The 22437-nt window shown below is 53.6% G+C and overlaps 1 protein-coding gene across 1 annotated transcript in view; it reads right to left on the bottom strand.

Moving 5' to 3' along the window:
- LOC119105674 (guanine nucleotide-binding protein G(o) subunit alpha) overlaps positions 1 to 15292 on the bottom strand; it is a 53639-nt gene extending 38347 nt beyond the window's left edge. The window contains exons 1-2 of the mRNA XM_037229142.1: positions 15018 to 15292; positions 236 to 278 (exon numbers count right to left, since the gene is read on the bottom strand). Coding sequence (XP_037085037.1) covers positions 236 to 278; positions 15018 to 15135 — 161 coding nt within the window. The 5' untranslated portion in view covers positions 15136 to 15292. The remainder of the gene's footprint in view (positions 1 to 235; positions 279 to 15017) is intronic.
- Positions 15293 to 22437: the final 7145 nt, after the last annotated feature.

The raw sequence follows: 22437 nt of genomic DNA, 5'->3' as shown, positions 1-22437 counted from the left end.
GATCAGAAGTTCTAGTTCTCGCCACTCCTCTCCCTGACCAGCTAATTGTTAGCGCATGCGCCCATGTAGCAGAGTGGCAGGCTTTCAGCTGTATTAGTGCGACATAAATCAAGCAAAGTAAGCAGCCATGATGAACGGCATACAAATGTACATGCAGCATTGCTCTCATCAGAACCAGTGGGTAGCGTCTGAAGGAAGAACATGGCGAACGTTTGGACCAGTTCCTTTTACTTACTTCATTTGTTTCACAATTGTACTTTTCCCCGACTCGCCGGCACCTGGAAAACAACAGAACATTAAAGCTTCATAGATCACCTAGGCGTTCTTGAAAGCCTTTCATACGGAAGCTTCGCAATAACGCGTTTTCAGACCGCCTTTTTACATTCATAGTTACAGTTCATTTACACTCGTTATTTAGAAAGCGCACGTTATCGAACATCATCGCGTGGCGTTCATCGCACATTTCCCTACTTTGCACCTCAACTGAACACATCACGTGCACCACAAACAATATCCCGGTACGCGTGCGTGTAATCCGTTACACCCACGCACATGTTCCTCATTTCCCGACCGCGCCTCGCCGCTTCCGCCTCTGCCCCGCCCCCGCCCCCGCCCCCGCCCCCTCCCCCGTCGCATCGCTCGAGGCCGCGCGGGAACCCGGATGGGTCGCGACACCACCTGCCCGACCCGCCGCGCGCTGCCATTGTGTAACCGGGCCGAGTCGGGAGCCCGTCCAGGCCCGGTCCATTTGCGGTGTGTTTTCAGCGCCCGAGTTATTCTGAGAGCGGCTGCCCAGGCCCGCGCCCAGGAAGCGCGACGCCCCGGGAGCGCGGCTCGTGCAGGCGCGGACCCAGGAGAGGACGGCAGGGGGCGCGTCCCGCACGCCGGCCGGTAAGGAGTCGCCGCGGATTTGGTAGACGGGACTGTTCCCGTCACCTCCAGGGACATCCCTGTGAACGCCGCTGCCCGCCGCCCCTGTCGCGGCCGTGCTCGTCGGCCCGCAGCGCAGCCGCCGCTCCATCGCTTCAAGGCGTATCCACATGTTTTATTCACCTCCAAGAGCTACAGGTCGGCAACTGGACCGAATGTGCTGGGCACTGCACGCCACGCTTAGCCGGCATCGCGGCGCAACCAGCGCGCACTACCGCGGTACAGCCAGCACGTACCATCGCGGTACAGCCAGCGCGCACCACCGCGGTACAGCCACCACGTACCATCACGGTACAGCCAGCACGCACCACCGCGGTACAGCCAGTACGTACCATCACGGTACAGTCAGCACGCACCAACGCGGTGCAGCCAGTACGCACCATAGCGGTACAGCCAGCACGCACCACCGCGGTACAGCCAGCATGCACCGGTCACTCTCACCTCGCAGGAACCGGAAAACATCGTGGTCATGTCTCAAAAATTTCGCAGATCACGTCAAATCATGCCAGCCTTTTTCTTGGTCTTCCCCACAACCCTTCAGGCGGGTTAGTCCCTCCGGTGATGCCGGTACATATGCACCATTCGCCACCGTCGACATTGCCATCCAGCACCGCGCCATGTCAGGCATGCAATACTGATCTCCCGCTCCCACAGGTGGTATTGTTGTCGTCCGCATGGTCGGACACTAATACTATGCAGCTAGCCACAGCTCGCCAAGAGAAAGTAAACGATGCCAACAATGACTGCAGCCACAGCAGGAGTTCTGCAGAGTTACGGGAGATGAGACAAGGCGAAAACTGTTCCTGTGAGACGTCAGCACGCTTGAACGTTCCATCTGCAAGGGTTGCAAGGGGCTCGCTGCGAACTAGCGTCGGAGCTTATCCACATGAATCGACCACGTGCCCACATCGACGAACGAGATTTCGCGCGCCACACCTCCACGGCCCATATCTCCAGGCGCCACATCTCCAAGCGCAGCACTTCCAAGCGCCTCACACCTCACACCTCCACGCGCCAAACCGACTTTTCGCCCACGGACCCTGGCCACGCCCATCGCCTGCCGACTGCTCTCAAGAATCACGGACGGGTGCACTGCGCAATGAATGGGACCTGTCCTACACATCGCGTCGCGGGAATCCGGTCGGCCAGGGGCTGGAAGCATGGGTACCGTCTGGCGCCGGTGAGGCTTGGCTGGCTGGTACTTCCACTGTCATAACTTTCAATGTACGTAACTGAAGTCACCCAGCGCGGTTAGCCCAGGCACCCTCCAGGGTCCAGTGCATCCAGTGATGACATAGCATCTGCCGCCTGCACAACAATGATGAAGTCTCACGTGACAGAATCACCGCTGATTATGATTATTAGTATGATTATGAAGCTGATTACGTGAGCGAGCAATCGTGCGAATGCCACCTTCAGAGAGACCTCGTGATCATCACCAACAGTGCGGACCATCACGCTCGTCCCGTGCATCACCGACCGGCATGGTCTCCCCCCGGCTATCGCCTGGAAGCCAGTCACATCCGCCGCCCACTCTGCGCCGAGCTGAGGTCCGAAGCAAAAGCCTGCGGTCAGGAGCAGACGGTGGAGGGGGGAGAAGTAAGGCAAGAGACGGGAGCGGAGTGAGAATTCAAAACAAACCGGGCGACTAAGGGAACGCTGCAGTGCTCAGCACGGACTAGAGCCCAGTTTGTCCAATAAGAAAGCGTGGCAAAAGTCCTATCACTAAAGTTGTTTTCCTTTTATTTTCTTCGCTGCGATCTCATCGTTCAGAACGGGTGGAGCGGAGTGCGTGGGCGCGTGACACATCACGTGACAGACCATCCACAGACCGAGACCATCCACAGACCATCCAGACCACAGACCCATAGCTCAGCCATCCACAGGAGCTGTTTGCCACGCGCCGGTGGGGCTCTCGATCACCCTAGAATTGATTCTGTGACCCCGAACGGCACAAAGCCGGGCGCCAAGTGCACAGCCCAACACCTGCCATCCTCAGGCTGCAGCTGCGGGTGCACGATCGCATCACACTGAAAGACAGACCGCACCGCGTCCCTGTCCCCACCGACCCACCCACCCACCTCACCACCTGACAAGCCGCCCACAGCGGGGGGATGTCCTGGAATGAACGGCCGAGAATCGGTGTCGCGGGCGGAAGCAGCGCTAGAATATGGTCGTTCGTTGATCCTTAGCGTGATCACGCATGCACGCATGCATGCACGCACCCGTGCGTGGTATACCCTTAGCGTGGGCACATAGCGACAGCATCGGCAATCTCCCGCGTTTGAGGAACTGAACATGGAACCGATCGCGTTGTATAAAAGGAGATACCCTCCCCATTGCGGGTGAGATGCCTCAGCTGTGCCGCAAAAACTGCGCGTCCGAACCTGTCGCCTGATGCACACGTGGATCTGGCTGGACGTCTTGCAGACGCACGCTTCTGCGCGGCGTGACATTCTCAGTCTCCACTCCAGCTCTTGTAAGAGCAGCAGGCATTCTGTGCGCAGCGTACCCTTCTGCTGATTGGATGCGACAGCACGGGCCCGCAGTCGCTATTTATGCAGCCACTCAGGACTCGTCGCTCCTCGATCAGCAGCGCCTCCTGGAGCGACCCGGCAGGCGGCGGAAGCGTTGCAAATTTGGAACAAGACGGCTCAGACGCCATTCCCGATCGGCTCAGCTGACTGCTTTGATCCCGATCGATTCGTCTGGCACTCGTGCCATGCCCCAGATCAGATAAGCTTTCGCTCTGTAAACCAATGGGTGTATGTGATTACGGGACGTAAGTAACGGTTTTGATACGCTCTTTGTCGGCGTTCGGGTGCTTGTCATTGCGCGCGGTCCTGCCCTGCCCTCCGTCCGGTGACGGTGACTTTCGGTGACTTTCTACATCTGTGTGCGCGGTGCAGACGTAATCCTTATGTTTAGTGCTAGTAGATCACATCCACGAATTATAACGCATTTCATTTGAGGAACTTATCTGTTCTTTAGCCCAGGTGCCAACGCCGAAGAACAGAATACGAGGCTTGTTATACCGCCTACGTGCGTACAAGACACGCTTGAGGCGCTTAGCAGGGAGTGACCCGTAGTGTGCTCTCTCCGAGTCCTCTGCAGCCCTCGGCAGCGGGCCCTCTGAGCCCTATACAGTGCTCGGCAGCGGACCCTCTGAGTCCTCTGCAGCCCTCGGCAGCGGGCCCTCTGAGTCCTCTACAGCGTCCGGCAGTGTGCTCTCTGAGTCCTCTGCAGCGCTCGGCATCGGGCCCCCTGAGTCCTCTACAGTGCTCGGCAGCGGGTTCTCTGAGTCCTCTGCAGCCCTCGACAGCGGACCCTCAGAATCCTTCGCAGCCCTCGGCAGCGGACCCTCCGAGTCCTCTACAGCGTCCGGCAGTGTGCTCTCCGAGTCCTCTGCAGCTCTCGGCAGCGTGTCCTCCGAGTCCTCTGCAGCGTTCTGCAGCGTGCTCTTTGAGTCCTCCTGGCAGACAGCTCCGTGCACGGATGAGGACGCACGACGTCCAAGCGCCGCTTTCAGCGTGCGGCCCTGGTACGCCCACCTCACGTGCCCCATTCAACATTTACGTCCGGCCGTAAGATTCCATTAGACGACTCACCGGGGGTCCATTCTAACCCATTTCATTAAATAAAGGGAGACCATCCACCGGCAAAATGTATCAAGGGACGGCAGAATCAGACCATCGCACATACACGGATTTCTCCACAGAATCGAGCCGTCGCGCATACACGCATTCCTCCACAGAATCAAACCACCGCACACGCATGTATTCCTCCACAGAATGAGACCACCGCACACGCACGGATTCCTCCGTAGAATCACACTACCGCACGCACACGCCGATCCCTCCGCAGAATCTTATTAGGAATATTTCACACTGCCCTTGGGTAGGTTGGTTCCCAACAGTGCTTGCACACAGTGTTCCCACGATTTCTTTCCTGGACCACCGATTGTCTGGGATCAAAACGTCTGGTCAGAAAACTTCGCGTTACCGTGTTAACACCAGCAACGTGTCGGAGGGACAGACTCACATTTAGAATGAACTCTCTGGTCACCATATAGATATAGATATATGAGATACTCCCCCACCCCCAACGACAAAACTTAAACCGGCCAACACTGTTTCAGAGCATGAGACGTGATCGTCCTCACAACACGTCAGAACTGCAGAATCTTCCGCCGACTTTGCCGTAGACGGCTATATTACGCTACTCAGAGCTCCCAGGCAACTGTCAGGTAAAGCGCATCTAAACGCTACATCCCTTTCACCAGCACCGGAAGCAGCAAATCACTGGCAGCTTTCTCACGAGCGGACAGAATGGTAAAATGTGGGCAGCAGACGGCATTACTATTTCGGAGCGAAGTTCGGGTGCGATATTTCTGAATGACGCCTCGCCTCAACTGAATATTCTACTGTCCAGTTCACGCAGAGTGAGCTAATGAGCGGAGCGGTACTACCAGCAAATGCGTACCAAAACGCAAATCACGATTATCACATTTAGAACGACAAACGCCACTTTCCTCGAACAATGAGCTCTAATACAGCAGCGTTGGTTCACGGAATGGCCTAACACACGGTCCAAGAAGAGTGCAGGGAGGTGGAGCCGACTGGTGGCGAAGGGACAACCCTCCGCCCAGGTTCCAAAGCTAATCGCAAGGGAGAAAACTTCCGCTTCCTTGGCGTGACCTTCCGCTGTATGTCTATGGGCATGCGCTGTGACATTTGTCAGACGGAGCAGGTGCATCATCGGTACGGCATCATAATGTTGTTAAATTGAAGATATTTTGCGAACCGGATCCGACCAACTAGACTCTTCTCCACCATTTTGTGCTTGCGTGCGCATCTGCCAACAGCTCCCTCTAGAAACAAGCCGACGCTAATTTCGCGACGGTCACAAATTATGAGCTCCTTTTAACGGCTAGGCGCCCCGCCAATTCTGATGCCTGTTCCCAGCTTGAGCGACCACTTTTCGCCTGAGGATGAAACGGTACCACCCCGACTTCCTCCTCAAACGACCTGCCGATCACCCGCGGCAACGTCCAATTACGACGCAGTGACTGCGACATGGCGACTCTTAATAGCCTGCCACGTGCCGTGAGGTACAAAAGTTCGACCGTTCACTCCCATAATTTTGCTTCACTTGACGCCGATCCTCCGACAACGAGTCCCGAAAGCTGCAGCTCACCGGGTGTACCTACACCGCAGGCGCCACTCCCAACCTCTCCGGCCTTCCCCTCCCCCCCCCCCCCCCCCACCGCCTGATCATGAGCCCCCCCCCCCCCCCAGGACCCTACCAGTCCCTCAGCGGACCCTGCGGCCAGTTTCCGCAGCAAAACCCTGACGCCGAGTGCCACCGTCGACACGCGAGATTTAGTGGCGCTTCTTGAGCGCGGTCGGACGCCTAGCCATGACACTGAGTGAAAAGTGGCGCCTGCTGGTGCGCATGGTCGGAGCCGCCAGCCACGGCTAATGCGCCGGCCGCTCGTCGTCCCCAGATGCAATCGGCACGGGGAGCGCCCGCAACGCTAATGGTCATAAATCCGACAGGCGCCGTGCAATATCACCAGAATTATTAGAAATCGCTAGCCGTCGGGGGCGACGTGCCGAGCGTAGCACGAGCCGGCCGGCGCAGCATTTGGCCGGGTGTTCCGGATCGCCGGGGGAAGTGGGGGGGGGGGGGGAGGGGGGCAGCTGACAACGCCAGCTGGTGGCAGGGTGCTCCGGGCTGCAGGCCTCCTGCCGATGCGGCCGCGGCCCAGACGAACCCATTGATCTCAGGTCAGAGGTCGCCGCCAGGGGCTCAGAGCTGACGGGCAGCCGTGCTTTGCGCGCGATAACGTGATCAGCGTACCCCGGCCCCAAGTCTCACTCAAGCCCCCGCACTGCTCTTCCTGTAATGATCAGTGACTTTTTAGCGATATGTTTAGATTTTAGCGAGATATAGCGAGATCATTACAGCCTATACTGGAGGGGTTCAGGTCTCACACCACAATGTCTGAGTGACGTACCTGCTACATAGAACGTAGCGGCTTCAGTTCCTGATTGTTACGGCGCCTGACGTCTTCAGGAGTTTACAGTTGGTCGGCAAAATTTTGCCCCCAACGCGAGGCGAAAGGAGACTCATTCATCCCGTTGGCGGTGACATCTAGTTCTCCTGCGCATGTTCCCCGTGGAAGTACATCACTTATTTGACCATACTCAAACGAAAATTTTTGCAGACGATCTACAACGGAAAGTGAAGGCTTCAGGCAAAAAGCAGCTTTTTAATAACTAGAATGTGGGGAAGGGGGACCAGCAAAAAGTTGCATTCTTTTCAGAATGTCATATCCCCTAATCCAGGGAGACCGAAATACCGTCAGATAGCCTTCCTCTGAACATGAAATGGTATTTCCGTTTCATATGACGCTATGCAGCAACACTCAGTTTCCAAAATGGAGGGTGATGATGTTAATGTCCACAGTCTTTTCGACTGTGCTTCCCTTCTGAACCACTTGATTTTCCTATGTCAAATTACATGAATGTGCAGGAGCCTTTGGCAGTGATAACTGCAAAAAGAACTGCAACGTAAATTTGTGCTCCATACAACACCACATGGTTCGAATCGATTGTGATTCAAAATATTTGGGGGTCAAATCTCGATTCGAATCAACCTTACATTCTGAATACCGATTCGAAACAGTTTTTGGCTCAAGCAAATTTGCCTAAAGATTCTCATCTTGATTCTGAACAAAGTAAACTGTAGCCAGAACCATGATGCAAATTAGTGTGATCCGAAACCAAATGAATGTTTCCAGCACGCGCACATAGGACAATGCGGACCGGATTTCGGTGCAGGTCATATTAAACGGCTGAGCTGTAAAATGTCCGTAAATATCGGTAAATTATCTCTCCATCAGTGTGTTAAGCGAACCAAAATGCTGGCTTTAGGTGAGTTAAGAATATTCATATTCTTTAAAGCTTTATGTATTCGCACAGAAATGATACATTTCCAGGATGAATGGGGTTTTTTCAGTGAACATTCTTTACCCAAATATGAGCACGCTTAGCAGATACATTATGCATACGTTATGCACATTATTTGCGCATATTTGTTCACATAATATGTATGCAAGAACTTCCATGCTTTCGTTTTAGTTTATATGATACGTTGGCATTAGATCAAGCCGAGTTTCCGCCAATGGCAAGAAAGGTCCTCACTCAGGTCGCCATTCGGTTTCACGAAACTTTTAAACTACGGTTCTTCAATATTTCACAGCACTTACGACTTATTGCTGATTCGAAGTAAGTCATTGTTGATGCAGCTGATTCAGGCCACAAAAATCGCATGAAATATGGTTAGAAATCATTTCAGACACTAGGAATTAAAATCGGGCTTGATTTAAAAAAACATGCAGTTTATATTGACCAACTTCGGAATAGAAATCCAATAGAGCACAAGTTCGCTACTGTGGATTTGGGAATACATTGCAGAAGCTCAGCATGTACGTGAGTCCAGAAAAGCCTTAGCCTTTTCCAAAGCGGACTATCTCACTGTCAATCCCCCCCCCCCCCGTGCTGTCATGTAGCAAAAAACGGCGGGACGCGGACCAGAGCGGGCCTCAACACCTCATCTGAGAAAAATGGCGGTGATATACGCACGTTCCGCATCAGCCTGAAGTACGTACAGAGCGTAAGGAGCCGTCACGTACCGGTATAGCGAGACATGCGGAGCGGTAGCACAACTTCCAAGTGGACACAAGAAACGTAAGTATGTACGGTGACTAAACTCGAGCTTTGAACCAGCACTTCAGGCGAACACTTCTAAGGTTGCTAAACGTGCGCTTTTACGACGGGTGAAGGGACGAAGCTGTGTTTAAATTCTGTTAAGTGACTCCAGCCAGGCGTAATGGCACGTCTTCAAATATTAACTCCCTTTTCAAACATTGGAGCAAAATGACTTGCATTAACATCGCGGACACCTTTTTGGTCACTCAAGCGGACATTGCTCATTACCACAAGTGGCTGACCTTGGGACCTGTGAAAGCACAGCAAAAACAGGGTTTTTCAGACCCAAGAATAACTTTCCAGCGGTCCTGGTAACCAGCCCACCGCCTTTGCCGCCACCCCAATGGCCGCCATTTTGGGCGCGGGGAGCGGCGCCGCCGCCACTCTCCGCTAATCCTGCCGGCACGTCTACAAATGCCGACCATTCCCCGCCAATCTGCCGACGAAATCAGGCAAACGACCCGAGTCAACGAGCCGCGCCGCCCGAACTTCTGCTGGGTCCGGCTGCACGCCATCACCCGCATGCAAAAAAGGTGGTGGGAAGAAGCTTACGAGATCTGACGGCATGTCTGTGGTTTCCGAGACTGCATGCGGCTGACAGATGTGCGCCATCTTGCGGCCCCTTTCAAGTACTTCAAATGCAACTTCAACTAGAAAGTTGAATTTATTATTTTTTTCTCGCAGGTTTTCTGCACTCTGTTAAGTGGAAGAATGAAGACCAAACAAACAATTGACGGAGCACCAGTGGACAGTACAACTGTTCCACAGAAGTGTTTGAGGTGTGTAGCGTGCGATGCACGTTTGAAAGAATAGAAAAGTGCTGCGTCTTGATCTCAGACATGGTTTTATTTTGACAAACGTTCAGCGAAAACGCAGGACAATTTTTAAGGAACCACAATCCCCGCACGATAAAATATGCACACCAAAAAGCCACCGAACAATGGCCATTTCCCATCTATATCTCACGATGGAGTTGGCCGATGGCCGTGCCCGACTGCGCCCCCTCCCCTCCCCCCCTCTTCACACCCCGCCTGTGGTCTCGACAGGGCGCTTAGTGTGGCGGTACCTGCAGCTCGCTCGCGCAGGCCCGTTAGCTGCTTTGGATGCGGTGCCGTCTCTGCGGGAAACCGTACCGATCATGCGGCTCTGGTCGCGTCACTGGTGTTCTGTACAGCCCAGTGCCTCTGACCAGGCCTGTGACTGAGATTTTCATAGAGGGGGAGGGGGGGGGGGGGGCAAAATTGCGATCGTTACCTAAACGCACTGAGCGGGAATGAGTTGAATGATACTTATTTGGTGTTTCTGCACGACAGATACCATAATTTACCTACAGATAGATAAAACGCAATCCTGACGAAACATAACCAAAGAAGAAATTTAAGATCTACCCAATTTGTGCCACCTTTTTCGGTGTAGGAATTTTTGGATCAGATATTGACGAAGCTACGGGCGTTGAGAGGGCTGCTAGCTTTTGCACAGCTTGGTGAACTATTGTCCTTATTCTTCAGGACACGAGGCGAGTTTTCTTACCATTGCAATTTATGTGTTTCCGATCCAGACTGCGAATAGCTCATGTGAGGTTACCGAATGAGGGGAGGGGGGCACCCCACACCTCCCCTTGGGTGAGGTGTGCGGTCGCCTACTCTTAGAGACCCTACACATCAGACACGGATATGGTCCCTACCCTTGGACGTACCCGTGTCTCCCGGCGCCTTCTGCCCCCTTTGTCCCCGTCGATGTTTTGAACAGACCGCCGCTGTTAGCAGCTGCTACAGCACCCCAGGCGGGAGGGGAAGGACAGGGAGCCCGCCAGTGCCAGGTGAGTGTTTGTTGACGCCGGCTGCGAAAGAAACCGAACCGCGCTCGATACACCTAGCGGCGCCGCCAGAAACTGGGTCACGAGGTAGAGTCAGCAAAGAGGCGTCAGCGCACCGGCAGAGACGTCGTGCAGATGACTTCGTCTCCGCGCAGCGGCCTCTGACAGTGCATGCATAGGTGCTGGTGAGAAGCTCCGTGCGCATGCGCAACCCTCGCTCGGGTCGGCGGTCTTCAGGCCCAGTGACGCTAGGGACCGCGGAGTCAGTTTTGGTTTTATTTTGCCGTATAAAACGGCGCCAGTGTGGCCTAGATTCCGGGAAGATTGAATGTTTTGTTGAGCTCTGGGTTCGCGCGGGGGCGTAGTTGAGCGCACGCACGTGGGAAGGAAACTCAGTGGGCGTTTCGTCGAGCGTGTATCATTAATCACACAATTTTGAAGCACGATGGGACGGCTGTGCAACATGTTCGAGCAGCTAGAGCCTTGGCTCGGGAGAGCGGCCAAGTCAGATACGCCAGACCTTAATATGAGGCGAAAAGGAAATGCATGCTGAAGATTAAAATTGACTCAAAGTTAGCACACCCAAGTGGGTGATCTGAGAGAACCGGTAAGCTTACAGAAATCCCACAAAGCAACTCAGCGAGGAAATCTGATACCCCGCCGTTATCTCTGCTCACTTATAATCCTGCCAGCTTTCCGCCTCTTAACTTTGACCTACTTTTAAGTCGGTCACCGGAGCCTTCCGGCTGCGAGAAAAAGCCGTAAAGATGGGATGAAGGTCAAACCAAGATCAAAGCCGATGTACCATCGGTTTTTCGTGTCGGTCTTCGTTCCATTTTAAATGCAAGGGATCCAAGCGCCTTTTCATGATATCGCCCCTGAGATGCGCCAGATTCGCCAACGGAAGACCAGATGCTGCGCCGCAGACCAGACGACGAGCCGACGATAACGACCGATGCTGGGGAAACGAATGTGCTCACAGCTTGGGTTCAATGGAAGCCTAGTGCACACACAAATCGTTAATAGACAGATTATCATTGATATGACGTCAAAGGATGTCATAAGCCTGATACCAAACGGACAGGCAGCAAAAGCATGTCCGGTTTATGGCGCAAATATTTGGAACGTGCTTTTAAGGACACGTTTATGTATATTCTCCGCGCGTTTTGGTCTTTCCGCGTAGTTTAATTGAACAACGAAATGCACATACAATGGTGTCGGAGCGGTACGAAAACGCTGGGGCACATCAGACATGTTTTAGACATTGATGAAGTTATGCGCTAGCACCAACGCTAGCATCATCCAAAATCTCACTTTTCGTTTTGACTTTTGTCGTCTATGTTGAGCTTGAATCACGAAATATTGTCTTCTCAATGAATGGCTAAGTTGTTTTGTTTACCCGTCATATCACCTTACGTGAGACATTGCTACAGGCTCCTTCACTCAGCAGATCCTCGGATGGCCGTGGATAGGTGGATGCACCGATACCCGCGCTATTCTGAACTTCCGTCTCATCACACCTTTACGAGCAGCACGGTAAACACGTCAGGGATTCCACGAACTTCCTTCCCACTAGAGGTCGTACACCATCGCGTGTGGTCTCCCAGTTGTCCAAACATACACAGCCGGGGCGGCGCAACGTCGATGTAAGCAGCCTGCACTCACTGTGTGCGGGAGGCAACATGAGGTGCGTCTGGCGACGCGATGCTGTAGTTTGCACGGGCGGAACAAATGCCGCTCATTGCAAAAAAAAAAATCGCCACGACGACCAACGCCTACAAACGAGGGACCTGTCTGGCCTGAACCCTGCCTGGGCCTTCGCTAAAAGCTCAGCCCATACGAACCCCCAGTGCCGACTGGGTGGCACTGGTCACATTCCACTTCCGCTGTGTGGTGAACATCGGAGGTGAGGAGTCAAAATGGTCGCAGCCATGACGAGCCCCACTCTCCTCGGCTACGATCGTGCTTGCTGACAGAAATGCCCCTCCCCCCCCCCCAGTACATATGTAAGTAATCGCTACCCGACCACTCGAAGGAACAGTTTGTATGTCTGATGGACCCGCCCCACATGAAGTCATATCATATTGTCCTACATATGACGCCAAACATTGACCACGTAGGCCGCCCTGCCGGCGCGTCCCTTAACCGTTGCTCAGCTGCTCCCTATAACATCGCGGGGCGCGCCATTGTTTTCGTAGCTGTGTAAACGGTACACTACGGAGAGGCAACAGTGATGCTTGCTTTGACCTCGATCTGCACCCAGGCGTGCGCACCCAGACAAGTCTGATCCGCCTCGTGTCGTCTGTGCACGCATGCGCAGAGCGCTCATTATCCCACTCTCCTGTCCTGCCTCCCAGCAGCCGTGGCCTGCTAATCCACGCCTTCCCTGCTGACTGTTCACCGCCGTCCGCTGGCCCAGCAGCCAGCGCTGGGTGCGGGACGGGTGCCAGCTGGGTGCGGGACGGGTGCAGAACGAGCGCGGGCCGCACCAGCGCCGGCCGGAGGTCGTCTCGCCTGCCCATTGTCTCAGCACGCCTGGTGGACGGGCAGGCGCCTATCTCAGCACCGGTGATGTCACGTCCTGTGACGGCCGGTCACCCAGACTGCCTGGGGCGGCCAGCGGCGGCGGGGAGAGGCGTTTCCGTTCTCGGACGCCCGCTCGACGCCCACGCCGGCTCCAGAGATAGCAAAGCCCCGTCAGGCTCCGACTGGCAGCGGCATCTGACGTCGCTGCTGATGGCGTTTTCTTGATGGCAGCGACCGCGTTTGGAGAAAAGATTTGCGACCTGGGCTTGGTGCCAGAGAAAATCATGGACAACGGCGAGTCCGTAGAGTTATGGCATGCTTCCAAAATGCGTGAGGTAGTCTCCGGCGTTTGAAACCATTAGGCAACACTCGAAAAGCGACGACGGAAATCAGGGATGGGACGTACAAAGTCGTGGCGATAAATAAAAAACCTTGGCGATAAAAAACCTTGGCAATTACGGAGCCCGGGCTAACACCGCCTTCACATGCGCCTCATAGCTGATACCTGAAGATCAATAAAACTTCCCACGGCCAGGTGCTGCAGGAGTGGCTGCAGACTGAATCCAGAGACGGTCGGCTTTCCACGCCGAGTTTAGTCAAGCAGGCACCGAGGCAGGTCAGCAGAGCTCAGACCAAACCACTACCGACAGATCACGCAGAAATGTCGCACTGTTAAGCCGCCACACGAAGCCCGCCGTCGGCTTTGCCAACAGCCGACGCCAGCCCCTCAACAGCCCGGCGATGAGCACCGCCGCCGGCCACAACGCCGAAACGCGGATTTCACGCAGCGTTTGCCAGGCGATTGGCGGAACGATTTCCGTGTTGCCGGTTCGACAGCCGGAGCGAGCACCTAGTTTAGCCGAGAAGCCCAGCTGTTGCCGGGCGCCGAAGGCGGAGCTCCTGCCGGACTCGCGCCAAGAGCCGGCGCTCTATGCAGATGGGTCGCACGGCTCCTGCTGAGTTGGCGAGCCACAGGACGCTGCAGGAGGGGTCGCGAGGCGTCGCGACTGCGTCACCGCGTCCGGACAGGCCAATTAGGCGCCGATGTCCTGCTGACAGCGAAACCTCTCCGCCAGGGGGGAGGGGAAGGGGGTGCTGCCAGGAGCCGGATCCGGTCAGGCTGGAGGTCCGCTGACACGTCCCGCCGCCGGATTTTGGAGACGGATGATGGACATGTTGCTGACGCTGCCGACGGGGGCATACGTCGGTTCTGATTGGCCGGGATGTCGGGCGGATGCGGAGACCTTTGATCTGTGGGACGGGGACGGCTCTGCGGCCGCGTCGGGCGCGGACCGGTCTCTCGCGACGAGGCGTTGGGTCCAGTCGGGTCCGCTGATGAGGTACTTGGCTGCGGTCTCTTGCGGGTCGCTGTTATCGACCTCGCGCTGGGCATGGGAGCGGGCCTTTCTCCTTCTCTCCCGCCTCCCCGTCAGCTCCGCCGGCTCGTTGCCTCTCCCCCTCCTCCCCCTCCCCTCCGCCGGCACACAATCGGAACCTCCTCTCGGGCCCGTCCCCAGTTCTGCACCATTGGCTGACCCGTTCGCTCCTTGTGCCCGGCAACTGAGCTCGGGGCCCATCCCTGCCAAGTCGGACGCCACCGACGACGCTGCGACGACCCGCTGTCGGAGCCAGCACCGGCGCGAGCTCCTCCCCTTCCCTCGGCCGCAAGTGCCTGCGTCAAACACGCCTGAACGTGCCCCCTTCATCCCCGTCCCTAGCGGGCTGCCGGCCGTCTCATAAGCTGTTATGGCGGGTCACAAACGGCCCGGGGCGGCGCCGCCGGCGCTGGCGGGCGGCCAGCGGCCAGCGGCCGCCCCCGCTGCCGCCGCCGCCACCGCCGCGCCTGTTTACACGCCGACCCGTCGACGTGCCATGGACCATCGACCCGTCTCTGCCCGGCCGACGGGCGTCGCCAACGACGGGGTCCCCGATCGGTGCGGCGAGGCACGGCACCATGCGAGAAAGCTCACCGAGCAGCAGCAGCTTGATGTCCTTGGCCGCCTGCAGGCCGTCCTCTTTCAGGTTCTTCTCGATCAGCTTGCTGCGGGCCATGGCGGCCCGCTCGTCGGCCGACAGCGCGCACCCCATCGTGGCGGGGTGTCTCGGGTCACGCGCGGCCGCCGGGTCACTCACGGGTCACACGCTGGTCACGCACCGCAGGGGGTCACGAGGCGTCGCTCCGCCGGCCCATAGACCGCGCCCAGTCCGCCCGGGGCCGCCCCTCCGCCGCGCGAGCTCGATCGACTACCGCCGCCGCCCGCCGACGGCGCCCCGCGCCCGTCGTTACCATGGTGACCAGCTGCCGGCCGGGCAGACGTGACGTCACGCCACGCCCGGGATCGATGGTGCGGCGGCGGCCGGTGCGCATGCGCCGCTCCAGGTGGCGCCACTGGGAGCCCCCGGAGTTCCCAGGCGTTTGCCTTTCACATAATAGGTGGCAGGATAAGGCGTGAGTGGTAGGGATTTCGTCAGTCACAGAGCAGGATACATTCGTGAAAACTTGTCGGCAATTGGAAAACTGTTATAGCGAATATGACCAAACAAATGAGTCTCGATCAGTTGGAAAAGCAAAACTAGGATGGAATGGCGATAGTAGCGTCGCCATGTGGCAGTTTTGGTAAGCATTATGTGCCGTGTCATTCCTTTTGCCACGAAAATTTTGAGCCCGCTAAGAACTGTTTGGAAATCAGATTTAACCATGCAATGATTTGGGGTCGGTTATATGGCAGTGGAGTCCCGAACAGCCTACAGTGTTTCGACACATGTTGCAGCGTATAGACAGGCCCATGACAGGCCCATGGGCGAAGGAACGTGTTAAAAAGTGTGGGGGGCGGGAGGGGGAGAGAGCCGACTCAGGGTGTGCTTCAGAAACTTTTGCTGGGAAGCAAGCCCGGTGACCGAGAGTTGGGGGTTAGTGATGGAGGTTGTTGTCCCTTCGTAATTCACATAATACGTTTTGGAAATAGCTAAATGCCGTGGTTCCTATGCTAGACATACATCCTCGGCTGTTTCTCACTGGTACACAACCTTGAATATTCGACTCATGTATGTCATTTGGCACACGTGGCTATCCAGTTTCCCAAGATTATTCATCCATTTCGATATTATTTTTCTCTGGGGAGGCGACATTCCACGAGCGGGTGGGATTTTGGGTCACTGAGGAGGTATCTGCCTCCACAGGCTAAATGTCAAAAATACGACCATGACACAGGCTGGACAGAAGATTGAGTGCGAACTCATGCCCAATAACGCGCCAGAGTTTCATGCGCCTAGATTTCGCCGGTTGCTTTTTAAGAGACAAAATGTGTCGCAGCATTTTAGGCGGAAACCAATTCCGAGCCTTCAAACACTAACTGCCAAAAAAGGCGAGAAACGCCATTAAACTGGAGTTTCTCCTGTACAAATGAGTCGCAGAATGAACACCTTTCTGTCGTATTTTCCTTATCTGAGCCCTGTCCCCGTCCGCGGTCGGCGGCCAGTGCCCTGATCCGGCCGTCCCTCATATGACTCACTGCGAAGTAATGGTATCGCTGTTTGCTGCAAATTTCTAGATCAGGTGTGTAAAACACATTGGTGTGTAAAGAATATGATGGACGACTGCAGAAGTATCGTTTGCCGAAATATCTTCCCTCACATCACACCACCGCGGAAAGAAGCCTTGGGGAAGATGCCTGTCTAAGGCATGAATTGGTCCAAAGGACATCTAGTTACCTCCTATTCAACGTAGCCGACTTGATCTGCTTTTGTATGAAGAAGAGTTTGCACGCAAAAAAAAAATGGCAAAAGGGCATAGCCAGAATCTTGCTAAGGGAACGGCACGGAGTTGACAAAAGCCTTGCTCTCCCGATTGTGACCCTTCTCTCGAACAAAAATTCGCCGGATATAGCTCGCCTGTTAACAAGGGACGCTTTTTCGTCTCATTGCTATTTTTACACTGTGAACACAACATAAACAGAAACTGAAAGCTACCGCGAGCTGAATTCTGTTTATAATTTGAAGCCAATAAGCTGCAGAAAGCAGGCGCTGGACGACTGCATCAAATAAATCACCGAAGCTCAGACTTAACAATGATTCATTCGCCTGTTTCCAAACCGATAAGACCTACACATGCACCTACTCGCCTACAGGATACTATTTAGTACAGGATTAACATTGAAAGCAGTGATGTGTTTTGGTGACTCCAAACTAAAATATCAGTAATTGAGATATATGTTAATTGATAAGAGATAAGGTAAGATAATGGGTATGAAAAATGATAATATATAAGATAATTGATGATTGAGATGAGAGATAAAAATAACTGAGATAATGTTTTGCATTTATTTAGCCCCGTACATGTTTGCCCTTTTGCAACAAGGTGCCTTAGAAGGGCATTGGGAGAGGCTCAGGTATGCATTGGGAGCTCAGGACCCCTCAAAAGTACATAAAGTGACTGTATGCCACGTGCAGCCACGTACGTGGCCTGGAACTCAAGTATTCGTAGTTGCCAGATGACTCACAAGGCTAACCTGTCATACCAGATCATGCCACGGCATATATTTGCTGTTTGTGGACTGCCTCTGGGGTACAGGCACGCTTCACTGGAAAAAGTTTTGACGATCCTCCAGCGAACTGAATAGTATTGAAAAAACGTCCAATCCTACGGCAAGTATGTGCTTCTCAACGATGCTTTCCAGCCACCCTTGACTCCCCATAATGACCTTGACTCCCCACTCCCCACTTGACTCTCGTTGCGAGTTAGGATACCCCCAGGGGTGTGAGTTCCTGCAAGTTACCTCCAAAATAACCCTCGTGATGTAGCATGTGACACGCCGCGTGGAGTCACGTTCATAAAAAGCCTTGCAAAAAGAGTTCTGACGTTCCACGAGTGGGCCCCGTCGCCTTTTTCGTAGGTAGTAATTGGTAAGTAATGACTTGCTTGACTTCACTTCTTAACCGTTCACTGCATGTTGGAGAGTCACATTATCTTTGAAGGGAGTGTTCCACATTCATATGGGGTTTTGAGCCGAAGTAGCCATCTTGGAGAGCTCTCGTTGCAATTCGCTACCCTGCCCTTCTTAAGGCCTACCCTTCTAGTTTCAACCTTTCTAGTTTCTGAGCTACACACCTGCGAAGACGTGCAGACCTTGTCGGGCAGACTGTTTCAAGATCACCTAGGCATCCATGACGTCATAACGTCATTCAAATCATGCCATTCCATTAGCCATGCGGCGATCAAGACCAAGAGAAATATAACTGTCGTGTCGATGGTATCAAGCGAACAAGATTTTCAGGTATAACAGCCGTCAAGTGGCAATCAATCAATGTTGTGCAAGGTAAAATGGCGCAGTCTAACAATGACGGAGAGATTGCGTTGCCTAGAACAGTCTTTTCCACTCAAAAGTATGCCAAAAGTCATAAATGAGCTTATTCTATCATATCTGGTGCTTGCTTTAGTATCTTCAAATGTCGAACATTCATTTTAAATCTCTGTTCTCCATGTGTTGTAAAAAGTTACTCTATGATGTCGTCTGATTAATTCGTAAAGGTCTTTAGGGTAAGGGAGAGCGAGAGAGAGAGAGAGAGAGAGAGGGAGGGAGGGAGGGAGGGAGAGGAGGGAGGGAGGGAGGGAGGGAGGGGAGGGAAGAGAGAGAGGAGGAGAAGAGGGAGAGGGAGGAGAGAGAGAGAGAAAATAGAGAGGAGAGAGAAGAGGGAGAGAGAGAGAGAGAGAGAGAGAGGGAGGGAGAGAGAGACGGTGCCCTATCTTTATTGGACGCATTGCCCCTTTTTTACTAATAACCGGTTGATACAGCGATCCAGAATATCTTGCAGGATGTCCATGAATACGATTCCATACCAGCACTGCGCCTTCCTAAAGAGGTCCTCAGAAAAATGTTTGAAATCGTCACCAAGCAGACGCCTTGCCGCTGCCCTTAAGGACAGCCGTACCGTTAAGACGACGGTGTGGCGGTGTGTGGTCTCACCGCTTGACATGCCCTTCGCGGAGGACTATATGGCACGTATTGAACCCATGACGATCAACAGCATGATATCAAAACCTACACGTACTGCAGATATGCTGAAGGCGTTTTTTGTGGGTATACAAAGCGAACAACAGCTCTTCTCCCTTAAAGCAAAACTTGAAAATCACTTAGTTCTCCAATTCACCGTAGTGCCATCTGAAAACAATAGCATGCCGTTCCTTGATGCCCACATTGATGCCTCTCATGACATCCTTTTAGGTAAATCTGTGTTCAGGAAGGCCACTGACACTGGGCCCCGCTTGAACGGTGCCGGTGAGTCAGGGATGTCACTTTCTAAAATCGGGTCGGGGGGGGGGGAGAGGTAGCCAGAATGGTTTGGCTAAGCTAACCCCAAATTTGATTTCTCCCCGGATTTTGGCTGCTTGAGTTTGCGTTCTTGATGTTGAAATTAAAAGCGAACCTTTTTAGATATTGGTAGATTGTGGAATATTTGCTTTAACGCGAGGCAATGCCTGCTGCCACTGGCACAGGTTTTTTCAGTCAGGGGAAAATAGGGAATGTTTAAAGCAGTTTGAACTTATCTCGCCACAAGCCTTTGAATCAAAAGGCATGCGTTCTAACCAGCTGAGCTATCTGGACAGAACTGACTGAGTTACGGTAAAACGTTATTTGTCAGTAGAAGGTACGTGAAGATAAGTGAGGGTGCAAGAGGCATTGAAAAAATCTCCATTTGGTGGCACCAACATTGTATGGGTTTTGTTCAAGATTCAGTGTATTGAGATCGTTTTAGGAGGTGAGAGACCTGCACTTGTGATACCTTGTTAAATGAAGTAATTACGAAAACATCGCTTTTGATGATTGGGCTGTACAAACAGGTTGAGTAAATTGTCATGCAACTTTGTCTCATATGCACTAATGCACGACATGATAGTTGCGGTTTTTAGATATCATGCATTTCAACATGAAACATGTAGTTACGTTATTTTGTGTCTCATTTAGTAAGGCATAGCTTGGCGAGAACTGGTGACAAATTTCAAAATTTAGGATGGGGGGACTTCCCTCCGCCCCTCAGCTGCGTAGCTCGGCAGTGCCCTCAGCGGTCTTTAAGAACGATCAGCTTTGACCTTGGTAGATGTACGCAATTGCTGGGCATCTTAGAATAAACCATTGCAATGTCTTTGTTGCGTCGGTATCTGCCTGCTGGTAACACGAATGGGCTCTGCATCAAAATCATCCGCACACTAGTCTACACGGAACAGACAACAATGCTGTCGTGATTGTGCCCTCGACAAGAAAGTATTCCCGACTACTATACTAAAGCCACAGGGAGTACGTTCTCAGTACTCATCATACCACAGCGTTTGCATGGCACGGTCAAGAATGAAGAGGTAGATTGTCTACGGTGACTCTCGCATTGGGCGTGAACGCAAACTGGCTCCTGCATGTTTGCGCGTTCAAACGGAGTCCCTCTTTCGGAATGTGACACGCTGATGAGCTTTGAGTCTCCGAATACGGTGGTCGAGCGTGACGCCCGCGAACAAAAACTTTTCAGCGCACTTCGCCTGTACTGTTTTTAACTGTTATAAACGACTCTTTTGTGTACGATTGGTCGGGCGCCCGGGCGGGCTCCCCGCCGGAGGTTACTTGGTCCGCTCATGACTGATGCATGCAACTTGCCCCCGATAAACGGGTGTCCCAGGGATTCAGGCTGAAGTGTGAACGAGGACAGAAGAGCGTGTGTGTTTGGGGCGGGCTGCTCCAGCTTGTTGAACGCCTTGGTAGCGACAGCAGAGACATCTGGTGGTCCGCGGCCGGTTTAGTTCGTTTTCCAATAGAGGGTGTGTGGGTCAGTGCCCACCGGGGTGTGAGGGCCAGCTGCCAAGTTTGCCAAGCTGGGTGGCGATATGAAATGTTGCTATACATGCACTAGCACAATGTGCCATTGCGGACCGCTGGGTTGTCAGACCGTGCCCCAGCTGGTCAGGCGGTGCTCCAGCAGGAACAGCGACGCTTCGATTGGTGCTGGTGTTAGGAACACATTGATAAGCCATGTGGCACGATTGCGAGGTCATTTGATTAACTTCGGATAGCTAGTTTGAAGAACAAAATCAGCTCTGAAAACCTGACGCCATGAGTCCACTTTCGTAGTCAACTTTCTGGGGGGATCGACAAGTAGGCTGATTTTCAATTACTTTCGTGCCAACCATCGGATGGCACGCCACTGGGACTGGACCGGCTCCAGCGGGCCTACCACTCTAGTCCCAGCAGCCGCAGGGGCGCAAAGGAATTACCGTTCTGCTCCAGCTCCATGCGCTAGGACTTATGTGCGCTGGTGGCAATACACATGGAGGCCCGCAGCGAGTCACCACCGTGGCACATCATCTTTGTGGCAGCATCGCCGCCTCAAAATGGCCGCCGCCTCAAAATGGCCGCCTCCGCCCCATTGCCGACTCAAAGATGCACGATGCTGCACACTGTTCAGCCCTGGATGGCGCCCTGGAGGTCTCTTTTATCGGCGCCACAAAGCTGAGGAACACGGACGGAATGAAGAAGGGCGACAGCTGGAAGTGGAAGTGGTAAAAGAAGCAATGAATCTGTTGAAAACGGACACAAAACTTTGCACCATCATGGTGCGGCCGGACCTTCCCGTTTTCTGTGCCTCGTCCGACGGTCTCACCTGTGGTGGTGAGAATACGGCAGAGGTGATGTGGCCGTCCTCGGCCTGTACCACGCACGAGGCGCTACATCAAGGCTAATGGTAGAACAGCTAACCGCCACCAAGGCTGACGGTAACACAGCTAACTGCCACCGAGGCCAGCTGCGCCTGCTGATGCACATGGTGGCGGCAGCTGATGAGCATAGCTGCTGCTGATGATGCACACCGTTTCTAATGCTTTGTCGAGCTCACTACAAAAGGAACATTGGTAAAGTCTGCTAGAAATAGATGATCCATGTCGGCATCAATCAACATGGGGGCTACATATGTGCCCTATATGTGTGGAAAAGAATTTTGCGGTGCAATAGAGAGATTCGCAGCCAACACACTAAAACACCGCTTGCGACTTTTGAAAGTGTCTCAGAACACAGCAGCTCTCTGAGCTTTTCAACAAATATGCATGAGCTTTTCCTTTGTGAGCACAAATGCGCGGCGGTTGATGGCACCGGGCACCAGATCAGTTCTTGCGGGCATATAGCATCATCGAGTACGTCGTTCGGTCATGACATTTGAACTGGCGCCGCTTAAAGGGAATTTTCCACAAACAGAAATACTGAGGCAAGCATCAGGCCTCATGAAACAAGTTTACTCGTGACTATTAGTTTTCTTTTTAGAATAAAAGAATGCTCTGGACCACAGCATTTCATTTCCGAGTACACGTGCTTCTCAATACGTCATCGCTTCATTGCGTCATGGAACGTCTTTATGACG

The sequence above is a fragment of the Pollicipes pollicipes genome, unplaced genomic scaffold (genome assembly GCF_011947565.3).
Source record: "Pollicipes pollicipes isolate AB1234 unplaced genomic scaffold, Ppol_2.1 Scaffold_6138;HRSCAF=7277_pilon_pilon_pilon, whole genome shotgun sequence".
NCBI lineage: Eukaryota > Metazoa > Arthropoda > Thecostraca > Pollicipedomorpha > Pollicipedidae > Pollicipes > Pollicipes pollicipes.
This window is presented reverse-complemented; position numbering and strand designations above follow the sequence as displayed.